Consider the following 27,013-nt stretch of genomic DNA (forward strand, 5'->3'; position numbering starts at 1 on the left):
CCCCCTCGGTACCTGCTACCGGGGAGGGGTGCCCTTTCCCACCCCTCCTTTTACCTTCTCCCCCTCGCAGCTCCGCTGCGGGGGGGAGAAGGTAAAAGGGGAGGTGGGAAAGGTAAAATGCCCCCCAATAATTATGCCCCCCCCAATTAACCCAGTTGAGCCTTGCACACCCTAGGAGGGCGGGGGAATAAGCGTGGCAGGGCAAAAAGAGGATTATTTAGGATTATTTTGCCTTTTATTTGTTAAATGCTATTTATTTGTAAAGCTTTTATGTGTCGTCCCCCCCCCGTCGCGCCCCACCGCCGAAGCTCGCCGATCGACGCGCTCGGCGCTCGATGGGTTGGATGCGCTCGGCGCTCGATGGGCGCATGCGCGCTGCGGGTTGTACGGAGCATAAGGAGAAGGGGAAAGATGGCGGCGCCCGGCGGTGGTGTGGAGGCGGAGGAGGATGCGCCGGGCCTGGTGTTGGGGAGGCTGGAGGAGGAAGCGCGGCGGCGGCAGGAGAGGCTGCGGGCTCTGAGGCAGCGTACGCTGCAGGTCGGCGAGGGGTTGGCGGTGGGAGGTGTGTGGGGTGGGAGGTGGAGGGGTGCGAGCGTCTGGAGTGGGCCTCTGTGTGTGGATGGTCTGAGATGGGCCTGGTGGTTTGGGGGCGGGGAGAGGGGATGTGGGGGTCAGAGGGTCTCCAGTGGGTCTGTAGTTATTTGGGATGTGGGGGGCAGAGGGTGTGAGTAATAGGTTTAGAGGTGTGTGAGAAAGATTGGGGAGGGACAGGAGCATCTGAGGGTAGGTGGGGGGTTCAGGGGTGCTGAGGGGTCTGGGGCCACCAGGCTGGGCATAGCGAGGGGTACAGGTTATGGGGCACTGGGGGTTTATGGGGCCAAGGGAGAAGGATGGCTGGTGTCTGGTGGGGTGTGTGGGGAAGCAATGGGGAGTAGGCTGTGGGGTGGAGAGAGGAAGAGGGCAGAGCAGTGGGGCAGAGGGGGTCCTCTGCTGTGGGGAAGGGGATGTGGGTTGCCAGAAAAAGCGGTGTGTGAGTGCTGGAGGAGGGGGCTTGGGGTTTGTGTGATGGTGCTGAGCCTCCTTGGTCTTGTCTATGGGTCTGTGTGGGCTCTATATGACCCCGAGGCCTGCCTGGCCTGTCCTTGGGCTTCCTTTGGCTTTTCAGTTTTGCTTTTGCCATCCCTGGTCTTTGCTAACCCCCTCTCCCATTGTGTGATTAAGTCTCTTGATTTTACCATGTTATCTCCTCAATTCACTGTGTTTGCATCACATCTGACATCCAGGCCACCACCGGGGTTTGGTAGTGAGGATGAAAAGAGCTTCACCCCAGGGTTAATTAATAACATGTTACAGTTCTCTGGTGCTTTCTGGGCCTTCAGCTTCTCATCCGTGGGATGTTGAGACCTGACTGCCTGTAGCGCAGGCTTGAGGATACTGAGGAACTCTTTGTGTTGCCAAAGCCAGGGTCCATAAATTGGGATTTTCTTCTTGGACGTATGTGCTGTGCATGGTGTGGCAGGCTCCTTGCTCAGCCCTGGAGGAATTCACTGTGGTTATTGTAAACCTTGTGTTGCAGAAGGTGCTGCTGGCAAAAGAATATCTGGGATCAGTTTTTAAGGAGTTTCTCTGAAAAGTTCTGTTAGGGGTTGAATTCTCAACCAAAACCTCTGGTTATTTTCCCTGGTGTCCTTGTTGCTGAGCTCAGAACATGAAAATAGAATTTGGGTTTTTTTTTTTTCGATTGGGGATGGAGTGAACTTGACAAACTTTGTAATAAATCTCTTGGCAGTGCCTGCTGAGGAAGGTGGCTATGCTCCAGCGTGTCTCTGCACATCCTGGCATTGCTTGATTCTCCTCTTCTGGGCTAGTAGGGCGGCGCTAGCTCTGCTCCTCTTCTACCATGACATCCTGAGTTTGTTGATCCAGTTTAGTACGGTCTACTAATGCGGGAAGGTGTTTTGTCCCTCCACTGAGGTACCTTCTCTTGGGAGTACTAAAGAGAGCTGTGGTTTGGTGGGCGGGCCAGGCGTGTTCTGCTGCAGTTCTTGTCTTGAGTCGTACGTTGTTATCAGAGAGCTGAGCTTTGTGAAACAGGAGTGGGATACAGCCCCGTGCCAGCTATTACCAGGAAGAAAAACTGTGGAAAAGAAAAGCTCCTCCTGAAAGAACAGGTCTTTCCTTTACTTTCTGTCCCATCTAGCAAATTTAGGAGGAGCGAGACAGAGGACATCACACATGGAATGCTGCTCTCATCTGCTTTATTGCTGCAGGGTTTTTTTCCTAATTTTGGATGAGATTTTCTGACTTGGTCTCTGTGAAGGCTTAAAGCTGTTGTTCTTTAACACAAATAGCATCTCACACGCAGTACCAGCACACTGCACCTTCGAGGGTAACGTCTGGTAGCTCCTGACAGCTCCTGGTAGACCTGTCCTCGTAAGTTTGTCGAAGCCTCTCTAAAGCCATTTTTACTCTTGGCTTTTGCAGCTTCCTGAAACAAGAGTTCCACCATTTAATGACAAAACCACCTCCTTTGGTTTTAATCCCATTAAATGGAAGTTCCCTTGGGTGCTCTCTCACGCAGCCCTTGTGAGAAACAAAATAATCGCTCCATGTTCATGTTTATGAGTCTATAGCATGCTTGGTCTCCCTTTCAGATCCAAGCTGTGGTCTATGAAGTCTGTCTTTGTACACAAATCTCTCTGAATCATCTCAGTGACTTTTCCTGGTACCTCCCTGAGTGCTGGGATGCCTTTTTGCTGAGAGTGGATCAGGATGTGGGGCACTTGTGAGTTTATTTTGTGTTCCCCCCCCCCCCCCCCCCCCCCAAGCCTGTCTTCAACCATTGAAGGCTTGTCTGCTTTTTCCAGCCCTATCTGTCTCCACCGAGACCTTTCTGCAGCAGTAGAGCCTGTTCCCTGTGCTTGCGTAGTTGGAATTACATTCTTCCTCCCGCCCCTTCATGTGTGTTCCTTTGCATCAGGCCCTGATTTTTATAGAATCACAGAATGGTTTGGGTTGGAAGGGACCTTAAAGCTCATCGATTTCCAACCCCCTGCCATGGGCAGGGACACCTTCCACTAGAGCAGGTTGCTCCAAGCCCCATCCAACCTGGCCTTGAACACTGCCAGGGATGGGGCAGCCACAGCTTCTCTGGGCAACCTGTGCCAGGGCCTCACCACCCTCACAGGCAAGAATTTTTCTTCCTAATATCTAACCTAAATCTCCCCTCTGTCAGTTTAAAGCCATTCCCGCTTGTCCTGTCACTACCTGCCCTTGTCAAAAGTCCCTCTTATGTCAGGGCCACAGAGCTGGGTGCAGGACTGCAGGGGGGGTCTCACCAGAGCAGAGCAGAGGGGGAGAATCCCCTCCCTCAACCTGCTGGTCATGCTGCTGGTGATGCAGCCCAGGACACATACCTGTTGTCTCATTGCTCAGGTGTCATTGCACAACCCTTCTGCCACCTGTTGCTGTATTTCCTTGTGAATGATTTCACCTGCAACTGCTGTCATCTAGCCTGTCAGGTCTTTCCCAAGTCTTCTGTGGTGCTTGTGACAGCACAAACCCTGGCAGAGGACATGGGGGATTGAGAAGAAGAGGGCATCCTCTCCTGCCACTGTGAAAAGCTGCTGCTGGGGTTTGCAGGAGAGAAGGTGCTGCGCTTTCTGCTGCATTTCTGTTTAGGGAGCAGGTACTCGAGATGCAACAAGGAGCCTCTTCCAGCTCAGGGCTTCTCTACAAATTGCACCGTGTGCTCAGTTTTCCTGGGAAGGTGATGCTCATCTCTTCCCAAATCAGGGAGGAAACGTGGGGTAATAGCCAGACACATAAAATCTCAGTGGATGATCTTGTGCTTTCTGCTTTGCTTACCTGACCTGTCGTGCCACCTTTTATTTATTGACAGCAAATGGGCTTTTACTCAATGAAAAGTGTTTGACTTCTGGGTGTAATTTACATTTGAGAAACATCAGTCACTGCTTGCTTGTACAAATATTCTTGGAATAGTCTGTAAGCTGATGCTGGGTTCTCAACCTCAGAGCACAGCCTTGGCATCAGCACCCTTTGCAATGTCAGGGATCAGGGACTGTATCAGAGAGGCCATTTCCTTCTGAAATTCAAATAAAATTGCCTTTCAGTAGCAAACTATTAAATTGCAGACTCCGACTTGTTGGCGTATTGAATATTACTTCCTGTTCTGGCAAAAAAATACAGTTTTGGATTGTGTAACTGTAATCTTGGTTTGCAAGCTTTCCTCTCTTCTTCCCTCCCCCAAATATATGTCAAAACCCCCCAAATATCTTGCAGCAGTTGCTTACTAAGCTTACAAGCCCTAGGGGCTGCTGCAGTAGCTGGAGAGCTAAAGGGCTGCTCGTCTTCGAGTTGCCAGCATGGAGCTGAAATGTCTGAACCCCATCTTTTAGTCTGACCCTCTAAGGCTTCGCTTGATGCTTCTGAGCAACCAGGGTGTCAAGTTATTATCTGAATACGTCTTTACTTCCTTGGGATAAGTCTGATCCATGCAGGCTCAGCCAGGATGTTGGATTTTTTCCCTTTATATAAGCGTTGTTACAGTTTCTGTGAGTACAGTTTCTTTTGAGTTCCTTCAAAAGAAGCGTGACCAGCAGATTGAAGGAGGTGATCCAGTCCCTCTGCTTTTGAGAGACCCCACTTGCAGTACTGTGTCCAGCTCTGGTGTCCCCAACATGAGAAGGACATAGAACTGTTGGAACAAGTCCAGAGGGGGCCACGAGGATGATCAGGGGGCTGGAGCACCTCCCATATGAAGACAGGCTGAGAAAGTTGGAGCTGTTCAGACTGGAGAAGTGAAGGCTCCAGGGAGACCTCATAGCAGCCTTCCAGTATCTGAAAGGTGCCTACAAGGATGCTGGAGAGGGACTCTTCATCAGGGACTGTAGGGACAGGACAAGGGGTAATGGGTTTAAACTGGCAGAGGAGGGAGATTTAGATTGGATATTAGGCAGAAGTTCTTCCCTGTGAGGGTGGTGAGGCCCTGGCACAGGTTGCCCAGAGAAGCTGTGGCTGCCCCATCCCTGGCAGTGTTCAAGGCCAGGTTGGACGGGGCTTGGAGCAACCTGCTCTAGTGGAAGGTGTCCCCCCCCATGGCAGGGGCTTGGAACTGGATGAGCCTTAGTGTCCTCTCCAACCCAAACCATTCTGTGATTCTATGAAAGATGATCTCTCCCTGTTTTGTATGCCCCAAAATGTCTGAAACCAAGGAAAGGGAATCTGAACACCCCCTTCCCCCCCCCCCCAAAAAAAAAAAAAAACAACCAACCAAAAAACAAACCAAAACCAACATCTTCACAGTATCCTCTCGTCTAGAAGCCATTGAAAAGTCATGTAGGAGCAGCTTTGAAAGTAAGCTTTCTGGTGTGCCAGAGAGGAGCCACACAGGGAAGTGCCGTAGTCTCTTAACATGGCTGTGCCTATTTTCTGCCAGCTTATGATGAATAAAAAAGCCTTTCTGAAACTGGTTGCTTATAGAACCAGTGCTTAGCTCATGTTTTCATTGCCGCCTTCTATTAACAGGAAAACCCCACCAAGTTTTTGCAGGGAGCCTTGTGAAAACTCCCACAGTGACGTAGATCTTTTCAAGTTTAAGATTGTTTTTCTGCATGTGTTTTAGGAAGAAAACAGTTCTAGCTCCCGAGGTCCTGCTGCAGGGAAGAGCGGGGACAGCCTTTTCCTAAGTACACTGTGCAGACATCTCCAAAAGGAAGGCATTGGGGTTAAAAGCTGAAGAAAGGGATTCTTCATATGGCTTTTATTTTTCAAATGACTTGAGTACGGGCAGTAGAAGCTGCACGAGGGCTGGACTGGTCCGTAGCATTCTCTTTGCCCAAGGGTTCTTGTGCTGATGCTCACGATGGTGCTGAGGCTTTATCCTCACAGTATTGTGTGATAAAGCCCCGCTTATCTTCTGTCTTTTTTTTTTCCTTGCCTGATGGCTGAAAATCAGATTAAAATGTTCTCTGTGTGTTTCTGAGAAAGACTTTTTTTTTCTTTTTTAACTGACGAAAATCTTTTACCCAATTTAAACTTCAGCTTAGCATGACTGTATTTAGTGTCTTTAGTTTTAACAGCTCCTGCCTATCACCTAACTATACATTTTGAAATAAAATCATAGGATCCCAGAATGGTTTGGGTTGGAAGGAGCCTTAAAGCTCACCCAGTTCCAACCCCCTGCCATGGCCAGGGACACTTTCCACTAGACCAGGTTGCTCCAAGCCCCTTGAACACTACCAGGGATGGGGCAGCCACAGCTTCTCTGGGCAACCTGTGCCAGGGCCTCACCACTCTCACAGGGAAGAACCTCTGCCTCAGATCTCATCTAAAATGGGAAAGCAAGGTCTCCTGAATCTCCTTGAAGGTGCCTGGCTGGAGGTGACTCCGTGTTTGCACACACTGAGGTCCTGTCAGTGCTTGCCGGAGCAAGCTGGAACAGTTTGACCAGCAGTGAGATATGCAAAACTACGGGTATTTTCAGGATGGAGACCTTACGCGCAGAGTTTCAATGGCACTTTGCAGTTTTCTGGCTTAAAATAAAGTGCTCAGTGTTGTGGTGTTTCCCATGAAAAGCTGAAAGCTTTTATACCACCTCAATTATAAAATCATTGTCCTGCAGATCGGACTGAAGCTTTTGGGGAGATTTATCTGCTTAATGGAGGGTTCAGTCCAAAACAGTGTTTGGAGTGGAAAGGAAGTCCTTGTCCTAGGTAAGAAGTCACCAGATAGCTCTGTTGATCCCCACTGGCTGATCTAAGAGGAGCCATTGTCCTTGCCTATCTGAAAACACGAATTTTGTTGCAAGTCCTCTTCTTAATCCACAAGAAGCTGTATTTCCATAACCACTGCTTTCTGCTGAGCAAGTTGATAATTAACTGTAGTTACTTGTATTTATGAAATGCTTGTCTGCAGGTTGCCCTTGAAACCGGTCCTCTGATGCATTCCCATCTGCCTGGTTTGGAGTTAGACGAAACCTTTGCGTGGCTGCGCTGCGCACTGAAGTTTACCTTGCTTAAAATCCTGGTAAAATCACCAGGTAACGTCAGTTCTTCCAGTAGGCACATCCTGTGATGTGGCTGTAAACACCTTGTAAATTGGAGCTTGCATCTTAAAAATATTGAGATCTCTGCAAAAGCTCAACTGATTTGGGGATCCATTCATGAAAAGGAAAAAGGTGGTAAAAAAGGGTGGCAGAGGGAAAGGTCACAGGCTCTTGAGTTGGTTCATGTATCCCAGTATAGTGTATGTGTCATCTACAAATGGTTTATGGAGGAACTTTATTTTAGTTAAAAATATGTGTATGTATATTTAGTATAGGATTTGATAGGCTTTCCTCTGGGTAGCACCAGAGAAGCATAGAAGTAGTGAAATAAAGTAGTATGTATGTTATCTTGCTTGCAAGGAGCTAAGTACTTTCCCACAGCTACTTATTTTTAGCAGTAGATATCTGAGTAGAGGAGCTGTCATCTCGGATGCTGCTTGTAACCTGGATCTGCTCCTTTGATCCAGCCGTTGAAATAATCTTGTGTGTGGCTGCTGTTGAAATAAGAGGAAATACTTCATGGCTGCCGTTGGCGTGACAGGGCCATGGAACATTGCTGCTGGGTTAATTTGGATGACAAGGGAGAGGACAGTGTTCAGAGGAAACTTCCCAAATTCACCTTTGCAAGACTGCAAGCAGAGAGGTTGAAGGCATGCTGGCTCAGGCTGTCATATGCTGAATGCAGTTTAAGTGTTGAGAGGAGCTTTACATCCACTTCTGACCTTTCCCTGCCAGTTTCTAGGGTTTCAGGGTGTTTTTTGTCCCCTGTTTCAATAATACAGCTTGTGGCTGATGTAAAGACAAAAAGACAGTGAAATGCCAATGCGTGCAGGGAGGATTTGGATGGCAGTAGGTTGGAGATGGAAGGGTAGGCAGCAGAGCTGGACTCATCCGATGGAGCAGCTCTGTGCTAGGAAGACATGTGGAGTGATCCTTTTCTGTTTCATTTGGCTCTTCAGTGGGCTGCTGTGTCCTGTCTGAGGCTTAGCAGTGCAGGAAGGACGGGCCAGCATGCTTGACGTGGCAGGGAAGCATGGCAGAGTGGGAAAGGATGACCTGTGGGGAGGTGTAAAGCAAACTGCACTAACTAAATGGCAGGGAGGGAAGCTTGAGTTGCAATATGTGACCCAGCGGTGTGCACTTGCAGCCCAGAAAGCCAACTGTGTCCTGGGCTGCATCACCAGCAGCGTGACCAACAGGTTCAGGGAGGGGATTCTCTCCCTCTGCTCCACCCTGGTGAGACCCTCCCTGCAGTCCTGCAGCCAGCTCTGGGTCCTCCAACATAAGAAAGACGTGGAGCTGTTGGAGCAAGCCCAGAGGAGGCCACGAAGATGCTCCAAGTGCTGGAGTGCCTCTGCTGTGGAGGCAGGATGAGAGAGATATTTGAGATGCTGTTCCTTAGGACTAAGACTTGTAGAAGCAGATGCTGTAGGCAGAACCAGTTTGACTAAGACCCTCTCTTTCATATTTCTTTTGCCATTGCCAGCAGGCACTGTTGCCGCCTTGTCAGACTGCCCGTGGATCAGCCCAGCAGAAGTTGGCACTTGGAGGCAAAATCTTTGAAAAGACCATACCAGATGTTTTCCTTCTTTCAGTACAGAACCACTGCGATACAATAAACCCTGTCAGGAGCGTATCTTGTAAACAGAGGGCTACCTTTCCTAGGAGAAACCAGCAGAAAGTTTGAGACCTGATTTTTCCTGATGCTCATTAATTTTGACTGACTTCTGCATTGCCATGGTAATGGACAGACGGTTTTTACATAATTTTTCTCTTGTCATCTGTACCCATAAAAAAAGATTAAGCACTCCTTTTCAGCCCAAACTAGACAGTGCTAAAACCTCAGCTCCTTTAATCTACCACTCGGTAGCCCCAGCTGTGCTGTCTGGGCGGCCTTTTTGCTGGGGCTTTAGAATGGGCTCTGTGGAAATAATAACTGACATGAAGCCTCTTTTCATCCGTCGCTGATAACGCGCTCATGCTGAATGAGCAGGAGCTCCAAAGGGTAACGTGGAGCCAGAGGGATGACTTGTGGTAGCGATACAGATGGTGTGTAAGCTCTCCATTGGGGAAATCTCATCTAGCTCTCAAATGGATAAGCTTGTCTCTATCACTGCTTGTTCTTTACGTTATTTAAATTACCTGTTGTGAGTAGCTTTTTATTTTTTAATGGAAGAACCTGGTTTTTCCAAGGATGCAGTGCTGGAGGGATTGTGTTTCTCCTCCCTAGCTGCTGGCACCATTGACCGGTTTCATGCTGGGGTGATGGAGGGTAGATGTTCTGTAGCTACGAGGCCCCTCCAAGCTTCAGGAAAAGTGTTTCAGTGGTTTTTTCTACACCCTACTGAAAGATTCAGTGTGAGCTCAGCTGTTACCACCTATCGGGGAACCGATTTGGGAGATTTGCTGTGAAGTTGAACCATGAAAAGCGTTTTGATTGAAGTTCCTGTTTTATTAAGCCTTGGAGAACATACCCAGGAGTCAAATCCACAGGAGAGCAGGCCTGAACCTACAACAATTCCTGTGGGAATTTCGTTTGGCATCTCTTATTAAAGGAAACATGCGATGGTTGTTACTGGGAAGGCAACATTACTGTGGTCTTGAGCTTTTCGGCTTTGTAAATTGTGATACAATTCAAGGTGCTATTTGTTGAACTATGTAGTTAAAGGTCAGTTTGAAGCTTTTCCTCCCATGTAAGCGTTTGATTCCCTTTCAGATTCTATTTTTGAAGCTTTTAAAAGCTTTTCCTATATTCAAATTTGGTTCTATTTCCTTTGACAACTCACAGCATCCTTTTGTTTTTTGTCTTTTTTTTTTTTAACTGGGGCTCGACATTTGTTTTCCTGATGCCCTCAGTTCCATAAATACAGCAAATGCAAATCACGCCGCACTTCAGATCGTCTAGTGTAAAGCATGACCCTTTCAAGGGTAATGTATTTTCATCTGGAAGAAAGTAATTTGAAATACAAGTGCCAACAGGGAAAAGGAGCATCTGTGTGAACTTTCAGACATGCTTCTTAAGCTGCAAACGTGGTGCAGAAATGGGGATCCAAAGCAGATCTAAGCAGCAGATGCATTCCTGAGAGGATTTAGGACAGCTACAAAGGATATTGTTAATAAGCAAAAATCGAGTGACCTTTAGTAGCATGATGGGAGGCAGTGAAGGGCAGCACAGCACCCTGAATGTGTGATCCAGGCTGGTGGTGAGGATGACATGAAGCATCCTAAGGCCAGAGGGTGTTTGCCAAAAGTTAGGGACAAGCTGAAATGAGAAAATCTATTCTGTAAATACCCAAATTTTACCCATTTCTTGCAGCTAATGCAGCTTGCATGAGCTTGTGCAGCCCTAATGACAAGGCGTGCTGCTCTTCCTTTGATTTTGTTGTCTTTCCTGCATCTCTTGGGATGCAGCTAGCATTGTGCCAAATATGTGGCAGCTTTGTGTTGTTCGCACTGCTCCGTGTGAAACAAGGCACAGAGGTGAACAGGAGTGCCTGTGGGTCTGTGGAGAAACTGGTGTTTGGCCCTGGCCTGTACTGTAAAAATCCAGGTGCTTCTGGCTACTGGAGATTTCGTGCCAAGGTGATACAGGCACCTGAAAGAGGCAAAAAGTGGATGCCTTGTTTCTGCTTGCTCAGGTTCTCTGTCAGAATAGCTTAAGGAGAGCTCTCCAAAAATGTTTAGTTGCATCTAGGTGTAAAAAATAATACCAGGGAGCAATAAATAAACCAAATAATGAGACCTCTGCTTTGAAATACCATGAAACCAGCATGGCGAATTATAAAGTGGCTTAATAAGCATCCTTTGTCTGTAGCATTTGAATTTCCAAGGGAGATGAGCAGATGGTTGTGCTGTTGGCTTCTGTGGAAAGGCTTGTTGTAGGCATGTATTTCAGTATTGTCCATATAATAAAGTGCATGTACATGTGTGTATATATATCTGTTATGAGTTTCTGCATTAAGATTCCACCTTCTCCGTCCTTGCAGCCTTCCCTTGGTTTCTTCACTTGTGAAGTTGTTCTTGTAACTTAGGGAGGAATGGTTGTGTGGAAAAAAATCCTTGCTGAAATAGTATTTAGCATTTACACTCATAGACAGACCTTATTGTGCAGGTGTGTTCTGGATGTACAGGCTTTCTTTGTCCTTTCGCACTTGGCTTTGCTGCTGTTAAATTCTGGGACAGCGTTTGATTGCTGCAGCTAAGTAACAGGATCCACTACTAGGTAATTTCCCAGTGGAAGACCTAGGTACTCCTCTTTTAAAACAGACTATCTGGCAGTTCAGGAGGATGCTGCTCATTTTCCAAAAGTGTCTGTCAGCAAAACCAAGGAGAAGATTATCAGGTGGGAGGCAGTTGCTGATGTGGGGGCTCACCTCAGCAGGGGAGATGCCTTTCTCTGCACTGAGCCTTCATAATGCAATACCTAACAAGTGCAATAGCTGCATAGCTGTTCCTCCTGCTCTGTTGGCCAAAAAGCCTTGAACAAGGCCAAAAAAGCAGAAACCTCTGAGGCTTGGTACGCCCATTGAGCTGTGTTTGTATGGGGAGGAAGGGTGTCCCACCTGCTCCTTTGCTCTGCATCCCTGCGCCGGCACTAAAGCTTTTGTGGCCACATCATGCATTGCATTGGGGGAAAAAATGGCTTTGGCCGCAGCCCAACCTTTTGTTTAATGGTGCTTTCACTTTGCAGCCAGATTGCTTCCCTGCTCCTCCACGCCTGCCTGTGCTGGCAAGAGAGGTAGGAGGGGGAGGAAGGGCACAGCGCTGCTCGTTTCCTTTGCAGCGTAGCTCTGAGCTGTGTTTTCCTGCCGTCGCTGCGGACGAGGAGCCTTTCTGCCTGGTTTTCCAGGCTGTCTCGAAGAGTCGGTCAATCTGCAGACACTGGTGGGCTCTGACCAAAGCCTCTCTCTGGTTGAAGACCGGCTGGTGTGTGGCCCGGCAGCTTGGCTTGCTGCTACCCTCAGTTTTGTTCTTTTCTGCTTGTTTTTTTATCTTGGTGGAGCAAAGCAGCCTTGCGTTCCTGAAAGCAAAGCACCAAGTGGCTGAGAAAACAGTTGCTGTGGAAACAGAGCGTATTAAAGTTATTACAGCGAGAATAAAACACACAGGGCTACAAAGGCTTCACTCCTATTCAGGCTTTATTAGGAAAGTAATAAACCATCACAGTGGTGCTCAAGTGGCTGGAGACGGAAGCCTGCAGACAAAATGATTGTGCTTCCATCAGTGACGCACAAATATGCACGCAGTGGGCGGCCAGGAGCGGTCGGTCATCTAACCTTGGGAAAGGTTCCTTGAGTCTCTTCTCTCCAGTGCCACCCCACAAACATTGTTGACTTTGAGACAAGAAGGTTCTCCAGAGCTGTGCTGGTGTACTGCAGGGTCTGGGGTGATGCGGATGATGGGGTCAAGGGGGCTGGGGTCTTAATTTGGATCCAGAGTTTGCTGGAGATGCAGGTGTTTTTCTTGATGCCTGTAGTGAGGTCCCAGCTCCAGTGTAGTGTTGCTTAATTGGTACCCACAGGGAAATCTGTTGACAAAAAAATGTGAAGAGCGGTATATTCTTAAAACACTCATTTTGTCTTGTGGGCTGCTCTGGCTTGGAAGCTGATTGTGTGAAATACGTGTTTTGTTTTCTTTTATCTTTAAGCTCTCGAAACCTTTTGTGACTGTGTGGTTAGGAAAGGCTGGAAAATAAGGTAGTAGAGGAGTGCCAAAATATCATTACCTAAACCGATGCTCTGCTCAACACAAAAGGCGGGAGCTAAAAGTGGAGGTTGCAGGTGAATCATGTTTAGTCTGTGCATTGGTGATGACAGTTCAGTGAAACGGGAGCTGTTCCTGCTTCTGTAGGAAGGTGGGTCTCTTTGTTTCCTTTAAGGATGTGCACATTTGGTGGTTACAGTCAAGGCTCAAATTTGTGTCTGCTCAGTCACAGCTCGCTGCCGTAATCACTGGAAACAGTGACAGTCACAGCTGTCTCCTCCATGTGCTCTTTGACAGGTTTTATGCAAGGGAGCCAAATAAATAGAAGTATTTTGCTTCAGCTGTAGTTCCCAAGATGCTGCCACACAGACATAAGCCAGCGCTACCGGGGAAGACAGTGGTCCTGCTTTTGCTGCTCTCTCTGCCCTTCCTCTGGTAAGCTGAGGTTAAAATAAAGCCAGCCAGGTTAAAATGAACCCAGCAGGAAAAAGGAAGTGCTTGGTTTCTCTCTGCTTCAATTCCTGGTTCATGGGGAGGCCTTGTGAACAGGAGGGGTGGGAGAAGGGCGGCCAGACTTTTGTTTAAGCGCTTGCTTTTGTGTATCTGTGAACCTGTGGCAATAGGCTGGAGTTTAACAACCCTTCACACCCATCTGAGTGGATCCTACTGTGGCCGCATCCTGTCTGTAGCTGCCTGCACTGGCATGCACTTGACCCTGCCGTGAACTGGTTCAGGAAACTAACTGGCTTTTATTGTACTTCTTTCCCCTTTTGTTTTGGTTGGTTTGGTTTAATTTTTGTGGGAGGGCGAGTCCTTGAAGTGGTTTCCCACGGGGCGAGGTGAGCACCGGCAATGGGAAGGTGTGGCTGGTGGGGATGGACGGAGGATGGGGATGCAGCGGGGCTCTGGCATGGCCACCTTGGATGGGACAGGCGGCAGGATGGCAGTGCCAGTGAGGCCAGCCGAAAGCAGGCTGCTCATGGAGCTGGGGATGGGGCTGACAGACTAGGAAGCTAGGTGAGAGGTGTTTATTTTTAAGCCTGTGACAACCAGCACCCAGGTATAAATAATGGAGTGTGATGGGATTGTTTTGAGTAAAAGCACATCGAGCTGGCACAGAGGCATTCGGGATAATAATAGAATCAGGGAATGGTTTGGGTTGGAATGGACCTGAAAGATCATCTAGTTCCAACCCCCTGCCATGGGCAGGGATGCCCTCCACTAGACCAGGTTGCTCCAAGCCCCGTCCAACCTGGCCTTGAACACTGCCAGGGATGGGGCAGCCACAGCTTCTCTGGGCAACCTGTGCCAGGGCCTCACCACCCTCACAGGGAAGAACTTCTGCCTCAGATCTCATCTAAATCTCCCCTCTGTCAGTTTAAAGCCATTCCTCCTTGTCCTGTCCTTACCTGCCCTTGTCAAAAGCCCCTCCAATTAAATCAATTAAATACTTGATTTAATGAATTTGAGAGGTACTTGAGACAGGTTTACCAGCAAGTACTCTCTGTGGTGCAGTGCTGCTCTGTTCAGCCTTGGGAGATGCTGGCCTCCCCCAAACTTGCTTTTCTTCAGTGCTACGAGTCAGGCAGGGACCTGCAGAGCTGCTGAGACCTGGGAGAGCTGAGGGAATCCCTCCTGTCCTGCAACCAGCAGCAATTAGTAACCAGTGGCACAAAAGCTTTTCAGTCTCTAACTCTCGCCTGTCCAAAAGACGGCGGTTGGAGAATGACATAATTGACCTTGTCAGCAAAATGCATCAAATGTTGTGTGGTCAGGATTACTCGGCACAGGCATTGAGCAGATGGATGGGTAAAACATTTTGTTCCGCACGATTTGAGTGTTAATCAGGCTGTGCTTGATCCTGGGAGTCCCTCTGTGCTCATTCCCTCTTTGCAGTCTCACACTTCAATGCAGGTAGAAGAGGAGACTTCCCTCCTTCCCATCTAATTTCTGCTTTGTTGTGGGTGTGCGAGGAATTTGGAGGCAAGGCTGGCAAAAGCTGCAAGGTTCCTTTGTTTTTTTTGAGGGAATGTGCAGAGCTTCTTTCCTCTACCCACAACAACATTACTCTCCTTCCTGCCCTAGAGCTTGTGCAGAGAGGTGGAAATTAGACCTGACTGCAGGACAGCATGTTTGTTGGAGCTGTGGTGTGTATCCTGTGGGTGTGTACTGCAGTCCTGCATCCAGCTCTGGGGCTCCCAACATAAGAAGGATGTGGAGCTGTTGGAGCTAGTCCAGAGGAAGCCACAAGGATCATCAAGGGGCTGGAGCACCTCTGCTATGGAGACAGGCTGAGAGAGCTGGACTGGTTCAGCCTGGAGAAGAGAAGGCTCCGGGGACACCTCAGAGCAGCTTCCAGTGCCTAAAGGGGCTGACAGGAAAGCTGGAGAGGGGCTTTTGACAAGGGCAGGTAGGGACAAGACAAGGGGGAATGGCTTTAAACTGACAGAGGGGAGATTTAGCTGAGATGTGAGGCAGAAGTTCTTCCCTGTGAGGGTGGTGAGGCCCTGGCACAGGTTGCCCAGAGAAGCTGTGGCTGCCCCATCCCTGGCAGTGTTCAAGGCCAGGTTGGACGGGGCTTGGAGCAACCTGCTCTAGTGGAAGGTGTCCCTGCCCATGGCAGGGGGTTGGAACTAGATGAGCTTTGAGTTTCCTTCCAACCCTGACCATTTAGTATTCTTTTGTCTGACCTCATCCTGCTTCATACAGTGAGGTGCTGCTACTTCTCTTACTGAGGGAGATACCACTGTATGAGCATTCAGACCACAATGCTCTTTCCTGGAGGTACCTGCAGCAGTTCTCCCCATGGCACTACAGAATTTCTCCAGGCAGTTTCCCAAGGAGACAAGTAGCTTCTTGGTGACCTCTTATTGAAGAGCCCTTAATGCTGCCTCCCATAAGCTGTCTGCTCTGTTCAGCCCATTTTCCATGTTGGGTACTTATACTAAATTTCCATGTTGTTTGTCAGTGCTGTGTTCGCTGCTGGGTCCATCGTCTGAATTGCTGGTGTGCTGCTACTACACTGCAGGGGTTTCAGCATCTCAGGTGGTGTCTGAATGAGCAATTAAACATTCATAAAGGTTGTCAGACACTTTACAGAAAAAAGTAAAAAGAGACGCTCATATTTGGTGTTTTTCAGGAAAAAATAATGCAAAGCTCAGCTTTTGAGCACTTTATGCCATCTTCTTCCATATGTTTCAGGCTCTTTGCAAAACTGAAGTTATGTTGTTCTGCTCTAAAACTAGTCTGAAGCATGTCAGGACTTGGGGTTCCAGCACCAAGCAGAGACCTTTGTTACTGCCCAGTTTGAGGAGCTAAAGATACAGAATTTGAGTGAAAATATTTGTTCCTTAGCCAAAAAACATATTAGGCCCTGAGCTGAATTTTCAGCCCAATGCTGAAATGTTAACTGAAGCTCCGTAGATGCTTTGGGGTGGATGTAGGTGGCTTGGTGCTGCCCCTCTCCTGCTGTCAGAAGGAGAGAAAGAGTTTTTATATTCAAAATAGTGTGGCCAGCAGGACTAGGGCAGTGACTGTCCCCCTGTACTCAGCACTGGTGAGGCCACACCTTGAATACTGTGTTCAGTTTTGGGTCCCAAACTATAAGAAAGACATTGAGGGGCTGGAGTGCATCCAAAGAGCAAGAAGCTGGTGAAAGGTCTGAAGCACAAGTCTTGGGAGCAATGGCTGAGGGAACTGGGGTAGTCTGGCCTGGAGAATAGGAGGCTCAGGGGAGACCTTATAAATTTCTCAAACTACCTGAAAGGAGAAAGTAGTGAGGGGAAGTTGGTCTCTTCTCCCAAGTTACAAGGGGTAGGACAAGAGGAAATGGCCTCAAGTTGCGCCAGGGGAGGTTTAGGTTAGATATTAGGAAAATAATTCTTCACCAAAAGGGTTGTCAAGCACTGGAACAGGCTCCCTAGGGCACTGGTGGAGTCACCAGTCCTGGTTGTATTTAAGACGTGAAGATGTGGCACTTAGGGACATGGTTTAGTGGTGGACTTGGCAGTGCTGGGTTAACGGTTGGACTCAATGATCTCAATGGTCTTTTGCAACCTAAATGATTCTATGATCCACTGCAGCCCAGCGGAGGATTGCAGCATATGGAGAAGGGAAGGTTCAAAGGAGGATTTGTGTCTGTGTTTGTGCAAGGAGCTATTTTATTTTCAATTAAGCCTTTTGTTCTTGTCCGGTTTGGTGCATGTCTGGAGAGTCCCCTGTGGCCATGACCTTGGGTGAATCATGGAAAAGAAACTGCAGTTGTTAATGCCACCTCTCCATGTGACGCCCAGTCACTTTGGTGCTAGACTGTAAATAGCTGGGTTGCACCGTCTATGAAATCATTGAGCTATTTGCCCAGCCTGTGTGTTCATTTAGCCTCACAGCATCCCTCTTGGGTGGTTTCAAACCATCCCAATTTCATGGATAGGGAAATTAAAATCTTGTTGCTGAAATACTGTGTGTTGTAAAAAGCCCAAATGAATGGTCATGTGTTGCTAGGCCATCCGTTTGCTACACCAACATAAGGTTGCTGTTAGTTGTAGAGGAATTTATTTGTAACGTTTAGTTCTCTCGTAGCCTCCAAGCAAATAATTTAAAATACTCATGAAGACTGGATGGGCCTGGTGATCTCCATCAGTACACAGGTTTCCCCACTATCTTTTTGCCTGGGAGAACAAAGGGGAATGCAAAAAAGCACCAGAAGATCATAGAATCCTAGAATGGTTTGGGTTGGAAGGGACATGGTTGGTTTCTGGGCTCAAGCGCACACTGCCAGGTCATGGTGAGCTTCTCATTGACCAACACCCCCAAGTCGTTCTCCTCAGGGCTGCTCTCAATCCCGTCTCCCCCAGCCTGTGTCTGTGCTTGGAATTGCCCCGACCCAGGTGCAGGACCTTGCACTTGGCCTTGTTGAACTCCATGATGTTGGCACTGTCACCCCTCTCCAGCCTGTCCAGGTCCCTCTGGATGGATCCCTTCCCTCCAGTGTGTTGACCGCACCACGCAGCTTGGTGTTATGAACAGACTTGCTGAGGGTGCTCGATCCCACTGTCCATGCTGCCAACAAAGATGTTGAAATCCATGGCCTGTAGCTGGAGAGCAGCAGCTGTGCTGTGTTACGGCTGGCTGGCATTGCTTTCAACGGGCTTGTTTGTTTAATTTATGAATAGGAAAAAGAGACCTCCAGAAAATAGGTTAATCATCAGCTCCAAAAATGCAGTTGGGTTTACCTGGTGCCCAAGCAGCACTGCTCAATTAGTGTATGTGAAGCTGTGATTTACATTTGTGAATCTCTCAGTAGTTTGTCTAATTTTTTTAATATAGATATATAAATATGTGATTGGGAGGATTCAAGTGCGGAGCTTTTTGGCTGCAGCAAACCTTTAACTTTTAAGCAATGTCCTGGTGTGTAAACACAAACCTGGTTGTAGTCTTTCTCTTTTTGTTTTTTTCCTTCCTCAGAGAAATGAAACTGGCCATGTGTAGCGTTTGGTTTTGTTTCTGCTTTTATCTGAGAGCCACAGAAGTGACATATTAACTCACTGAAAGGCTTCCAAAATCCAGCCAATCCAGCCTGCCCTCTCTTCCCTCCCCCCTCCAGGGGAGAACAAGAAGATAACTGGAACATCGTCCGTGTCTGCAGTGGTGGCTTCTCAGCTTGAATATGACTAACAGGTGTTTTTTTTCCTAAAGTTGTGTTTTAGTTTTTCCTGGACAGTAGAAAAGAATTATGTGACTTAGTGAAGGTATGATGGGAGTTAAAGCAGGCACGCTGTTTATCTGGCACAAACAGAATTAATTCTTGAGTTAAACCCCCTTTTTTGGTAGAGAATCAGCCGTTTCCTCAGTGTTGTGTCCTGTAAATTAACAGCTTGTACTGGAGGATGGGATGACTCTTGCAAGCACATTAACCTGTCAAATTCAAATAAAGGAGTTTTGTCTTTGGGAGAACAAGCTGTAATGGTCTGCTCTGCCTGCTGCTTCCAGCTTTTGCAGGAGGGCTGGCTGTACCTTCTCAGAAGTGTCAGTGCTCTGACCGCAGCCTACAAACCCCATAAAATTTTCCATTGCTGATAACGGTAGTGGTTTTAGTGGGTGTTGAGGAGTGACACTTTACTGCCCATCTTCAAGTGCATTTGCCCTTGCCATTTCAAGAGTGGATAGTCATAGAATCCTGGAATGGTTTGGGTTAGAAGGAACCTCAAAGCTCATCCAGTTCTAACCCCCTGCCATGGGCAGGGACACCTTCCACTAGACCAGGTTGCTCCAAGCCCCGTCCAACCTGGCCTTGAACACTGCCAGGGATGGGGCAGCCACAGCTTCTCTGGGCAACCTGTGCCAGGGCCTCACCACCCTCACCAGAAATATAACTGCTTCCTCAGATCTCATCTCAATCACCCCTCTGTCATTTTAAAGCCATTGCCCCTTGTCCTGTCATTACCTGCCCTTGTCAAAAGCCCCTCCAGCTTTCTTATTGTCCTCTTTAGGCACTGGAAGCTGCTCTAAGGTGTCCCCAGAGCCTTCTCTTTTCCAGCTTGTCTCCATATCAGAGATGCTCCAGCTCTCGGAGCCCCAGAGCTGCACACAGAACTGGAGGGGTGTCTCACCAGAAGGGAACAGAGGGGGAGAATCCCTTTTCTTGACGTGCTGGCCCTGCATCTTTGCAGACTAGGAGTTAAATAGTCCCTCATGTGCATTTGCTCCATTTAAGGAAGTGATTCTGGTTGTGCATATTTCCTTTGGAGAAGCAATTTTAGAATCAGACTTCAGAAAAGCACCACTTTACCTCTCAAATGTTAATTATTTGATGCTTTTTCAAATCGGCAGCTCCATCCATTCTCTCTCATCATGTCAGTCATTCCCTGCTGGCACAGGGTGCTGGTCTCTTTGCTGCTTCCCAGTGAAGGGTTGTGGTATTTCTTAGCAGTGTGCAGTGTTTTGCCAGCCAGGGCTGTGGCTTCACTGCCCTGAGGGCAGAGGGTGAGTTTGTTTGAAGGAAAGCCCTGAGAATTAACATTTTGCATTAATAGGGAGGATTACAGGAGATGCTTGGCACAGGGATTGGGACAAGACTCATTATTCACACTGGATTTGAGGTTAGTGGCAGGGCACCTCTAATAACCACCTAAAGCAGGCAACACCAGTACATGCACATACCCATTGTTAACAGAAAAGGTAACGATGTTAGAGCAGCATCTTGTGTCAGTGTGAACTGCAATGACCCGATTGAATCAGTGTCATGAGAAGTACCAGGGTGAGGACGAAGGCTGAAATGTAATCTTAAACTTATTCAGGGCCTGGAAATGAATAGTAAGAATTTGTCCAAAATGGATGATGCCAAGGAAATTTGGTATAAAGTGGTGTTCTTCTGTAGTCTGTTGGGCAGAGCTCTCAGGGAATCCGTGGACTATGTGTGCTCAGGGATTCTGTCCCCAACCTTCTGTGTTTGTGTTCTGTGTAGCTCAGATCTTGCTTTGACAATGCCCTACATGTAAAGGGGTTAGTGATGTTTTTACTGTATTGGGATGGAGAAACTTATTCATGGCTTTTCCTGCTCTTTGTTGCCTGAAAAAGTGTTCTAGCTTTGAAATGTCTTGTTCGTCCTGCTCAAAAGCTCCTATTTCTTCTCCCTCAAACTTTCTGCACCTAATAGAAACGCATGTATTTTTTACATATGCATTTTCTTCACTGAAGAGTCTGTAGCTCTGACCTCAGGGAAGTATCTGTGTCACTAATTTCTCCAGGGGACAACAACTTGCTGCCAGAAACATTCTGGCCTTTGCTGTGTAAGAGCAGTGCTTGCGCTGTTTTCAGATTCTGAAATTGTGATAATAGGTGTATTTAAAACAGGAAACTACAACCGCTTAGGAGTCATTTCGGGTTATTTGAAGGAAAGAAATATTTGTGCTTGTTTATTATATAAACAAAACAATTATTAAAAAAAAAAGATAGTATTAAAAATACCTTTCCTTTTGGAAATGTGAGGTTATTTTTTTGGCGGCATGAATGTAAACCAAGGTGTTTGATTTTTCAGAGGCAGTTTTGTTCCTTGTGTTTGTTCCTTATGGGAAGTCATGCTGTTCAGGCTCTGATTTAACCATTTCCATAGTAACCAGCTATGACTGAACCAGGATTAGGGCTTCAATAAGGAATAAGCAGCAGGGACACAGAAGTTCCGGCTCTTAAAAAATCATGTTTTTATACAATTACCGCAAGGGTTGCTATGAGCAAATGGATTCCAAACAGCTTTTGAAAAATATCAGTGGATATCGGGTACTGAGTATACTTTAATGATGTTTTTATGTTCAGAACTTTTTGCTGTGAAACTTGATTATGAGGTCCTTTTGTTGGCTATTTAGAGAATTTAAACTATTGGTTTGAAAACATGCTTTATTGCTAATAGAAACCTTTAGCTACTCGGTGACATTTTGTGATACAGCTTTTTGCATTCTGGCATTAAACATCTTGAAAGAGCAGTGAGGTGAGAGCAGGGCTGCACAACGGTGCCTTGCCAGACTTCAAGGGCATCTAAGCTTAAATCCTGGCCAAGTGGGAAGCAAAAAGTACTAGTACGTGCCGTGCTCGGACCAAGGAACCATGACTCTGGCCTCTCCTCGTAGCTGACGTGATAGCCACGTATGCGTCAGAACAAAGAAATGCTGAGGAAAATGGTGAACTTAACCACCAAACAAGACGAATTCTCATTACCTGGATGAAGCTGTCTGCTTGTTGTGCAGAACATCAGGCTATACGACCTGGGAGCTTCCGAGTTGTCAGATACATGAGGACAGGCTGTTGTATGGGCTGGTCTTTTCGAACGCTAGCACTTTGCCTTGCATGGGCTCCCCAGGGCTGGCTCTTGGCAGCCAGTAAGTGGGAATAGGAGCAGCTACGGAGAATAGCTCGAGAGATCGAACTTGCTTTGTTCCAGCACTGACCTCTCTTTAACTCCTCAGAAAGAGACAGTTATTTGTGCCAAAGAAGCACTTGACTGGTAATGTGACCATCCTCTAAGCCTTAAATGGAAGATAAGGAGATCTTTAGTATTCTGGTCAATCCCCAAGGAAAATAAGTTGGTATTAGTTCCTGGGAAGAGGAGAAGCTGTCAGGTCATTTTGTTGACTTTTAGGGGTTGCCAGGGGATGGCTAGCTGTGGCTGGGTTGCATTTAATATGGGCACTCAGGGCCAGCTGAGTAGCCTGGGGGATTCAAAAAAGCAGCTCTGCTAAAGCTGGGAAGGAATGGAAATGTGAGTTGGAAGATTTAGGCAGATACCAAAACATGGCAATTTGGTTACTGTAATGTTGGGTAAAGCCAACCCTGATTAAAGGTTGTCCTTCTTCAGACAGAAGTTTTAAAAGACAATGGAGAGAAGAGAAGGAAACAAATACAAGCTTCAGTTTACAAAGTGTATTTGGGAAGGAGTTAAGTGACACACTTGTGTCATATGGGAATGACGAGCTGCCTTGCAGACCAACAGTGATGAGAGGATATTAGGCAGCTGGCAAAAACACTTAAAATCAGCAGTTGTAGGTAATTTGCACCTAGGAATCCTAAAATAATCAGCAGAAGAGGTTGCTGGCCTGCTGCGTTTTGATTTAAATCTTTTCAGAACACTGGATAAATTCCAAAGAACTGGAAGAGTGCTAATAAAACACCACTGTTTAAAATAAATACAAGAGGGGTAGCTTGGGTGAAGCCAGTTCGACTGCTGTTGGCATTGAACAGAATGATGAAAAGCCTGATTTGCAATTCTTTTAACTAAGAGCAAGAAAAAGGGAGTGTCATTTTTGTCATGTAAATTGATTCAGTGAAGGGTTAGTATTGCACAACATGCTGGTTAAAAATTACAACTCTGAAATGGGTAACCGATAGCTTAATACCTGTCAACAAGGAATCATCATGTGGCAGCAGAAGTGTTGCTTTCTGGGGCCTGTGCACCCAGTCTTTCCATTAGTCATTTGGAAATATGTGTAGGTTTTCTGCTGGCTTAACGACAGCTGACTCGAAATCTGAAGGCTGGTGAGGTCCGAGTAGCGATTGTCTTCTGTTTGTATTAAGTATGAGCCCTTTTGAGCAAAAGGGGTTGCAGGGTGTGTGGATGTGTGCTCTGTACCCCTGCATGGGGAAAAGATGGGCCTTATCCATAAAATAGGTTCGTCTCCAGGAAACCAGCAGTGCTTAGAAGGATGCTAGTTCTTGGGCTCAAGTGTCAGGAAAGGGATGGTGTTCCCTCTGCGTTGCCCTGGTTCATGTGTGTGCATTTGGAGACATCTTAAAAAGCCAGTGATGGGGTGGGAATAGGAAGAGAGAGCCACATTAATCTGGTGGTTTATCAAAAAGATTTCAGAAGTGTCCTTGACTGTAGTGCACAAGTGTTTGTACCCTTTAAATGTGCCAGGTACGGAATGCTTTGTGGAAGTGAGTGGTGGCAGGAACCAACAACTGGAAATAAGCAATAGCATTGTATGGGCTTTAAGTGAAGATGCTAAAGAAAGGAGGGACAGCTCTAGCTGCTGTCTTCAGGAAAAGGTCCTGTCCTTTCCCTTTCCTTAGAAAAGATGATTTTTTTCAGATCTGGGTTGCTACAGTGAAGGGATAACTGGCTGAGACTTAGAATGGTTTGGGTTGGAATAGACCTTAAAGCTCATCCAGTTCCAACCCCCTGCCATGGGCAGGGACACCTTCCACTAGACCAGGTTGCTCCAAGCCCCGTCCAACCTGGCCTTGAACACTGCCAGGGATGGGGCAGCCACAGCTTCTCTGGGCAACCTGTGCCAGGGCCTCACCACCCTCACAGGGAAGAACTTCTGCCTCAGATCTCATCTAAATCTCCCCTCTGTCAGTTTAAAGCCATTCCCCCTTGTCCTGTCCCTGCCTGCCCTTGTCAAAAGCCCCTCTCCAGCTTTCTTGTGGGCCCCTTTAGGCACTGGAAGCTGCTCTAAGGTGTCCCTGGAGCCTTCTCTTCTCCAGGCTGAACAAGCCCAGCTCTCTCAGCCTGTCTCCATAGCAGAGGTGCTCCAGCCCTCGGAGCATCTTTGTGGCCTCCTCTAGACTTGCCCTAACAGCTCCACGTCCTTATGTTGGGGGCTTCAGAGCTGGACCCAGGACTGCAGGGGGGGAGTACTGTGAGGCTTTCTCCATGTCCTGGATAACCAGGTCTCTCATCGCCTTTTGGAGAGGGCCCACATTTTCCCGCATCTTCCTTTACCACTGATGTACCTACAGAAGTTTTTCCTGTTGCCTTTGATGTGCCTAGCCAGATTTAATTCTGTCAGGGCTTTAGTTTTCCTAATCTGATCCCTGGCTGCTTGAACAGTTTCTCCATATTCCTCCCTGGCTATCTGTCCTTGCCTCCACCCTCTGTAGGCTTCCTTTTCATGTTGGAGTTTGTCCAGGAGCTCCTTGTTCATCCATGCAGGCCTCCTGGCATTCTTGCCTGACTACTTCTTTGTTGGGATGCATCCTTCCTGAGCTTGGAGGACTTCCCAGATCAGAGGCACTGAAAGTCAGATGAGGTGACTTAAACATATCTTTTGGCCTAAAATCTTTTGAATGTGATGCAAAGTGAGCTGCATCCATTGTTATTACAATGGAAGGCACCAAATAGCTGGGCAGGCTCCTACCAGCAAGAAAAGAATCATGATAATGTGCTGATGCCCTGGGAAAGTTTCATATTCCTCAAAATGTCACGTTCCCCAGAGTGGATACTTCTTGCAGGTAGCCAAGACCTGCTCCACACGCAGGGAAGCACATGATGGGTAGGAGACTTTGCTTTACAGCAGGTAAAATATGTCTCATGTTTTGTAATTTCATATGCAAAGTTTGGCTGTACGCCGGGAGAGATGATAGAGATGGTTTCTGTGCCCACATTCCTCTCTGCTGATGATCAAGGCTTACCTCCTGCTCTGTGATGTGACCTGCCTGAAGTCTGGGAAGTGGTAGAACATGAATTCCCCAAAATGCTGGAGGAACCTGATATTTTGCAATGGGAACTCAATAAAATCCAGTTGTTCTTCAGCAGGCAAATAAAATTTCTGCCTGGCAGGACCATGGTGATAGGAGGTGGACTCGTCTCCCTAATAATGACCCATAAACCTTCCTCTTCGCTGCCCTCCTGCGATGTGTAAACACTCGGCTGTGCTTACAAAGTGTTTTTACTAAGTTGTTCACTGTCCATTTCTGAATATTGAGCTGTCGGATATATTATTCTCTCTGCCTGGTGCCGGCTAGGAGGAAAGCAAACTAATGCTGTTAATGCTGAGCAAATAATGTGGTTTACATCCCAGGTTTGCAGGACCCAGGTTCTGAACCTTGCAGGTATCATGCAGCTCCCCGTATGTGTTCAACTAGGAGAACAAGGCATTCACTGATCCCATGTAAAGCCTGATATGGGCCTTGCAGGTGTTGCAAAGAGGCAACAGACACCCTTCTTTGAAAAACACGATGCAAATCTTCTTGGATTTACACCTTGAAGAGGCAGTGAATTAGACTCTTTTCATCTCAGACCTTGTGAAGTGTGGGAGTCCATGGAGCAAAACTCTTCAGGTTGGTAGTTGCAAGCCAAGGGTTGCCAGCTGCAATGTCTGCGAATTAAAATAGGTAGGAGACTGCAAGCCAGTAAGCTTTTTAATGTTGGGAGATTATCTTTGAAGTGTCTCCTTCCAGAGACTGAAGGATGGGAATGACTTTGTTTGCAGGCAGATTTGTAGACTTGTTCGTGTGTCTCCAATCTTCTGACTTACAGCTAATAATAAACACCTTCCCACAGGGTGCCTTGAAAAGAGGAATCACTAGAGCGAGAGTGGAACGGTAGAAGGGTTATTTTCAGCTCCCTTTGTGGCATTAAGGTTTGAAAGGTGAGAAAATTAAGTTGAACTGAAAAGTAGCGAGAGCTGAATTGCTGCTGTGCAGCTGTAGGAAGTGACCACCAGCAAGCAAAGGGAAACACATTAAAACACTTGAAGGATGGATTAATAGTTAGGGCTAATGCTGTTTTGGGGAGGAATACGCCCTTTCCTGAGTTATGAAAGTTGTGACACAACTGTTGAACAGAAATATTTGAAGATGATGATGAAGGGATAAATCTTAAGATGAAAATTCAGAGCAAAGTGGAGAACCCCAAGACACCACTGCTGTGTCAAAGTCCTGAGCGGTTGGATAAATCCAGTATGGGCAAAGAGGGTAGAGGAGAGGGATGGGGCAGCCGTAAAACATGCGGCTCTAAGATAAGTTGTGTGTTCGAGAGGCTGTCTCCGTATCAATAAATGATCAGGGTAATGGGATCTGCTTTTCTACAGCCCCTTGCTCCTGAGGAGGCACAGCATCCTCACCACAGGTGTATCTTGCATGTGGTTTCAGGTTTTGCACCTACAGGAGTGGCTGGAGAGGGAAACTGCTCCTCGTTGGTTCAGCCATTGCCTGCATGGCTGGTTGTGCACAGGAGGAAGGAGATGTTGGTTGCAAACCCCTGTTGCTTCTCTCTGCAAGGGCAGTTAATCATCCACCTCTGCACTAAGCAGAATTATCAAGCAAACATGATTTCCCTCTTTTCCCTGCAGTTATCAGTGGCTCTCTGAGTACCACTGTCTCTCAGCTATGTTCAGGCAAGTTGCTCTAAACAAGGAGGCATCATGTCTTAGCCTGGTTAATTTATAGTGTTAATTTACAGTGCTGTCGGCTGCTCTGGCTGCCTATGCACTGAAGTGGGTGAGTGCACACGCAGTGCTTCTGCAGTTGATGCTCTGTGTGCACGTGAGGATGGTAGCATTATTTCAGCTTGCCCCAGCTCTTTGTTAATACCCCAGGGATTTCTGATAGGCATTCCCTTAAGAACTCAGCTGTATTTGTTTGGCCTAACGTGTTAGCTTTAATTATAATTTCAGAGTATGCTCTGAGTGTATACACCTAGAGAGTGCAGGGGATAGAGGTAAAGCTTGCAATGGTAAAACTTTTCTATTGCTAGCCAAAGCTACGGGCATTGCCAGATGATGTGGTGCATCTCTGGTGCTCATGGAGGAGGAATGATCTCTGTTGAAGGGGAAATACAGACTAAGCTGCTATGACCATTAAGTGAGTCCTTTCTATGTCCTACTGTCCTTCTGCACAGTCTCTAAGGGTGCAGACACTTTTATTTGCCTCTCTCTGCTAGATTAATTGGAAGTTCAGCTTTCTTACACAGTCAGAAACCTCAGCATTTTGGGTGAGGAAGCAGAAAGCACAGGAGGTGTCTTCTCCAAAGCC

General features: G+C 47.2%; 1 protein-coding gene across 1 annotated transcript in view; it reads left to right on the forward strand.

The window, feature by feature from the left end:
• The first annotated feature begins 57 nt into the window (after positions 1-57).
• CCDC12 (coiled-coil domain containing 12) overlaps positions 58-27,013 on the forward strand; it is a 46,991-nt gene continuing 20,035 nt past the window's right edge. The window contains exon 1 of the mRNA XM_030483884.1: positions 58-537. Within this exon, the coding sequence (XP_030339744.1) occupies positions 247-537 (291 nt within the window). The 5' untranslated portion in view covers positions 58-246. The remainder of the gene's footprint in view (positions 538-27,013) is intronic.

Source organism: Strigops habroptila, chromosome 1 (genome assembly GCF_004027225.2).
Source record: "Strigops habroptila isolate Jane chromosome 1, bStrHab1.2.pri, whole genome shotgun sequence".
Classification (NCBI taxonomy): Eukaryota; Metazoa; Chordata; class Aves; order Psittaciformes; family Psittacidae; genus Strigops; species Strigops habroptila.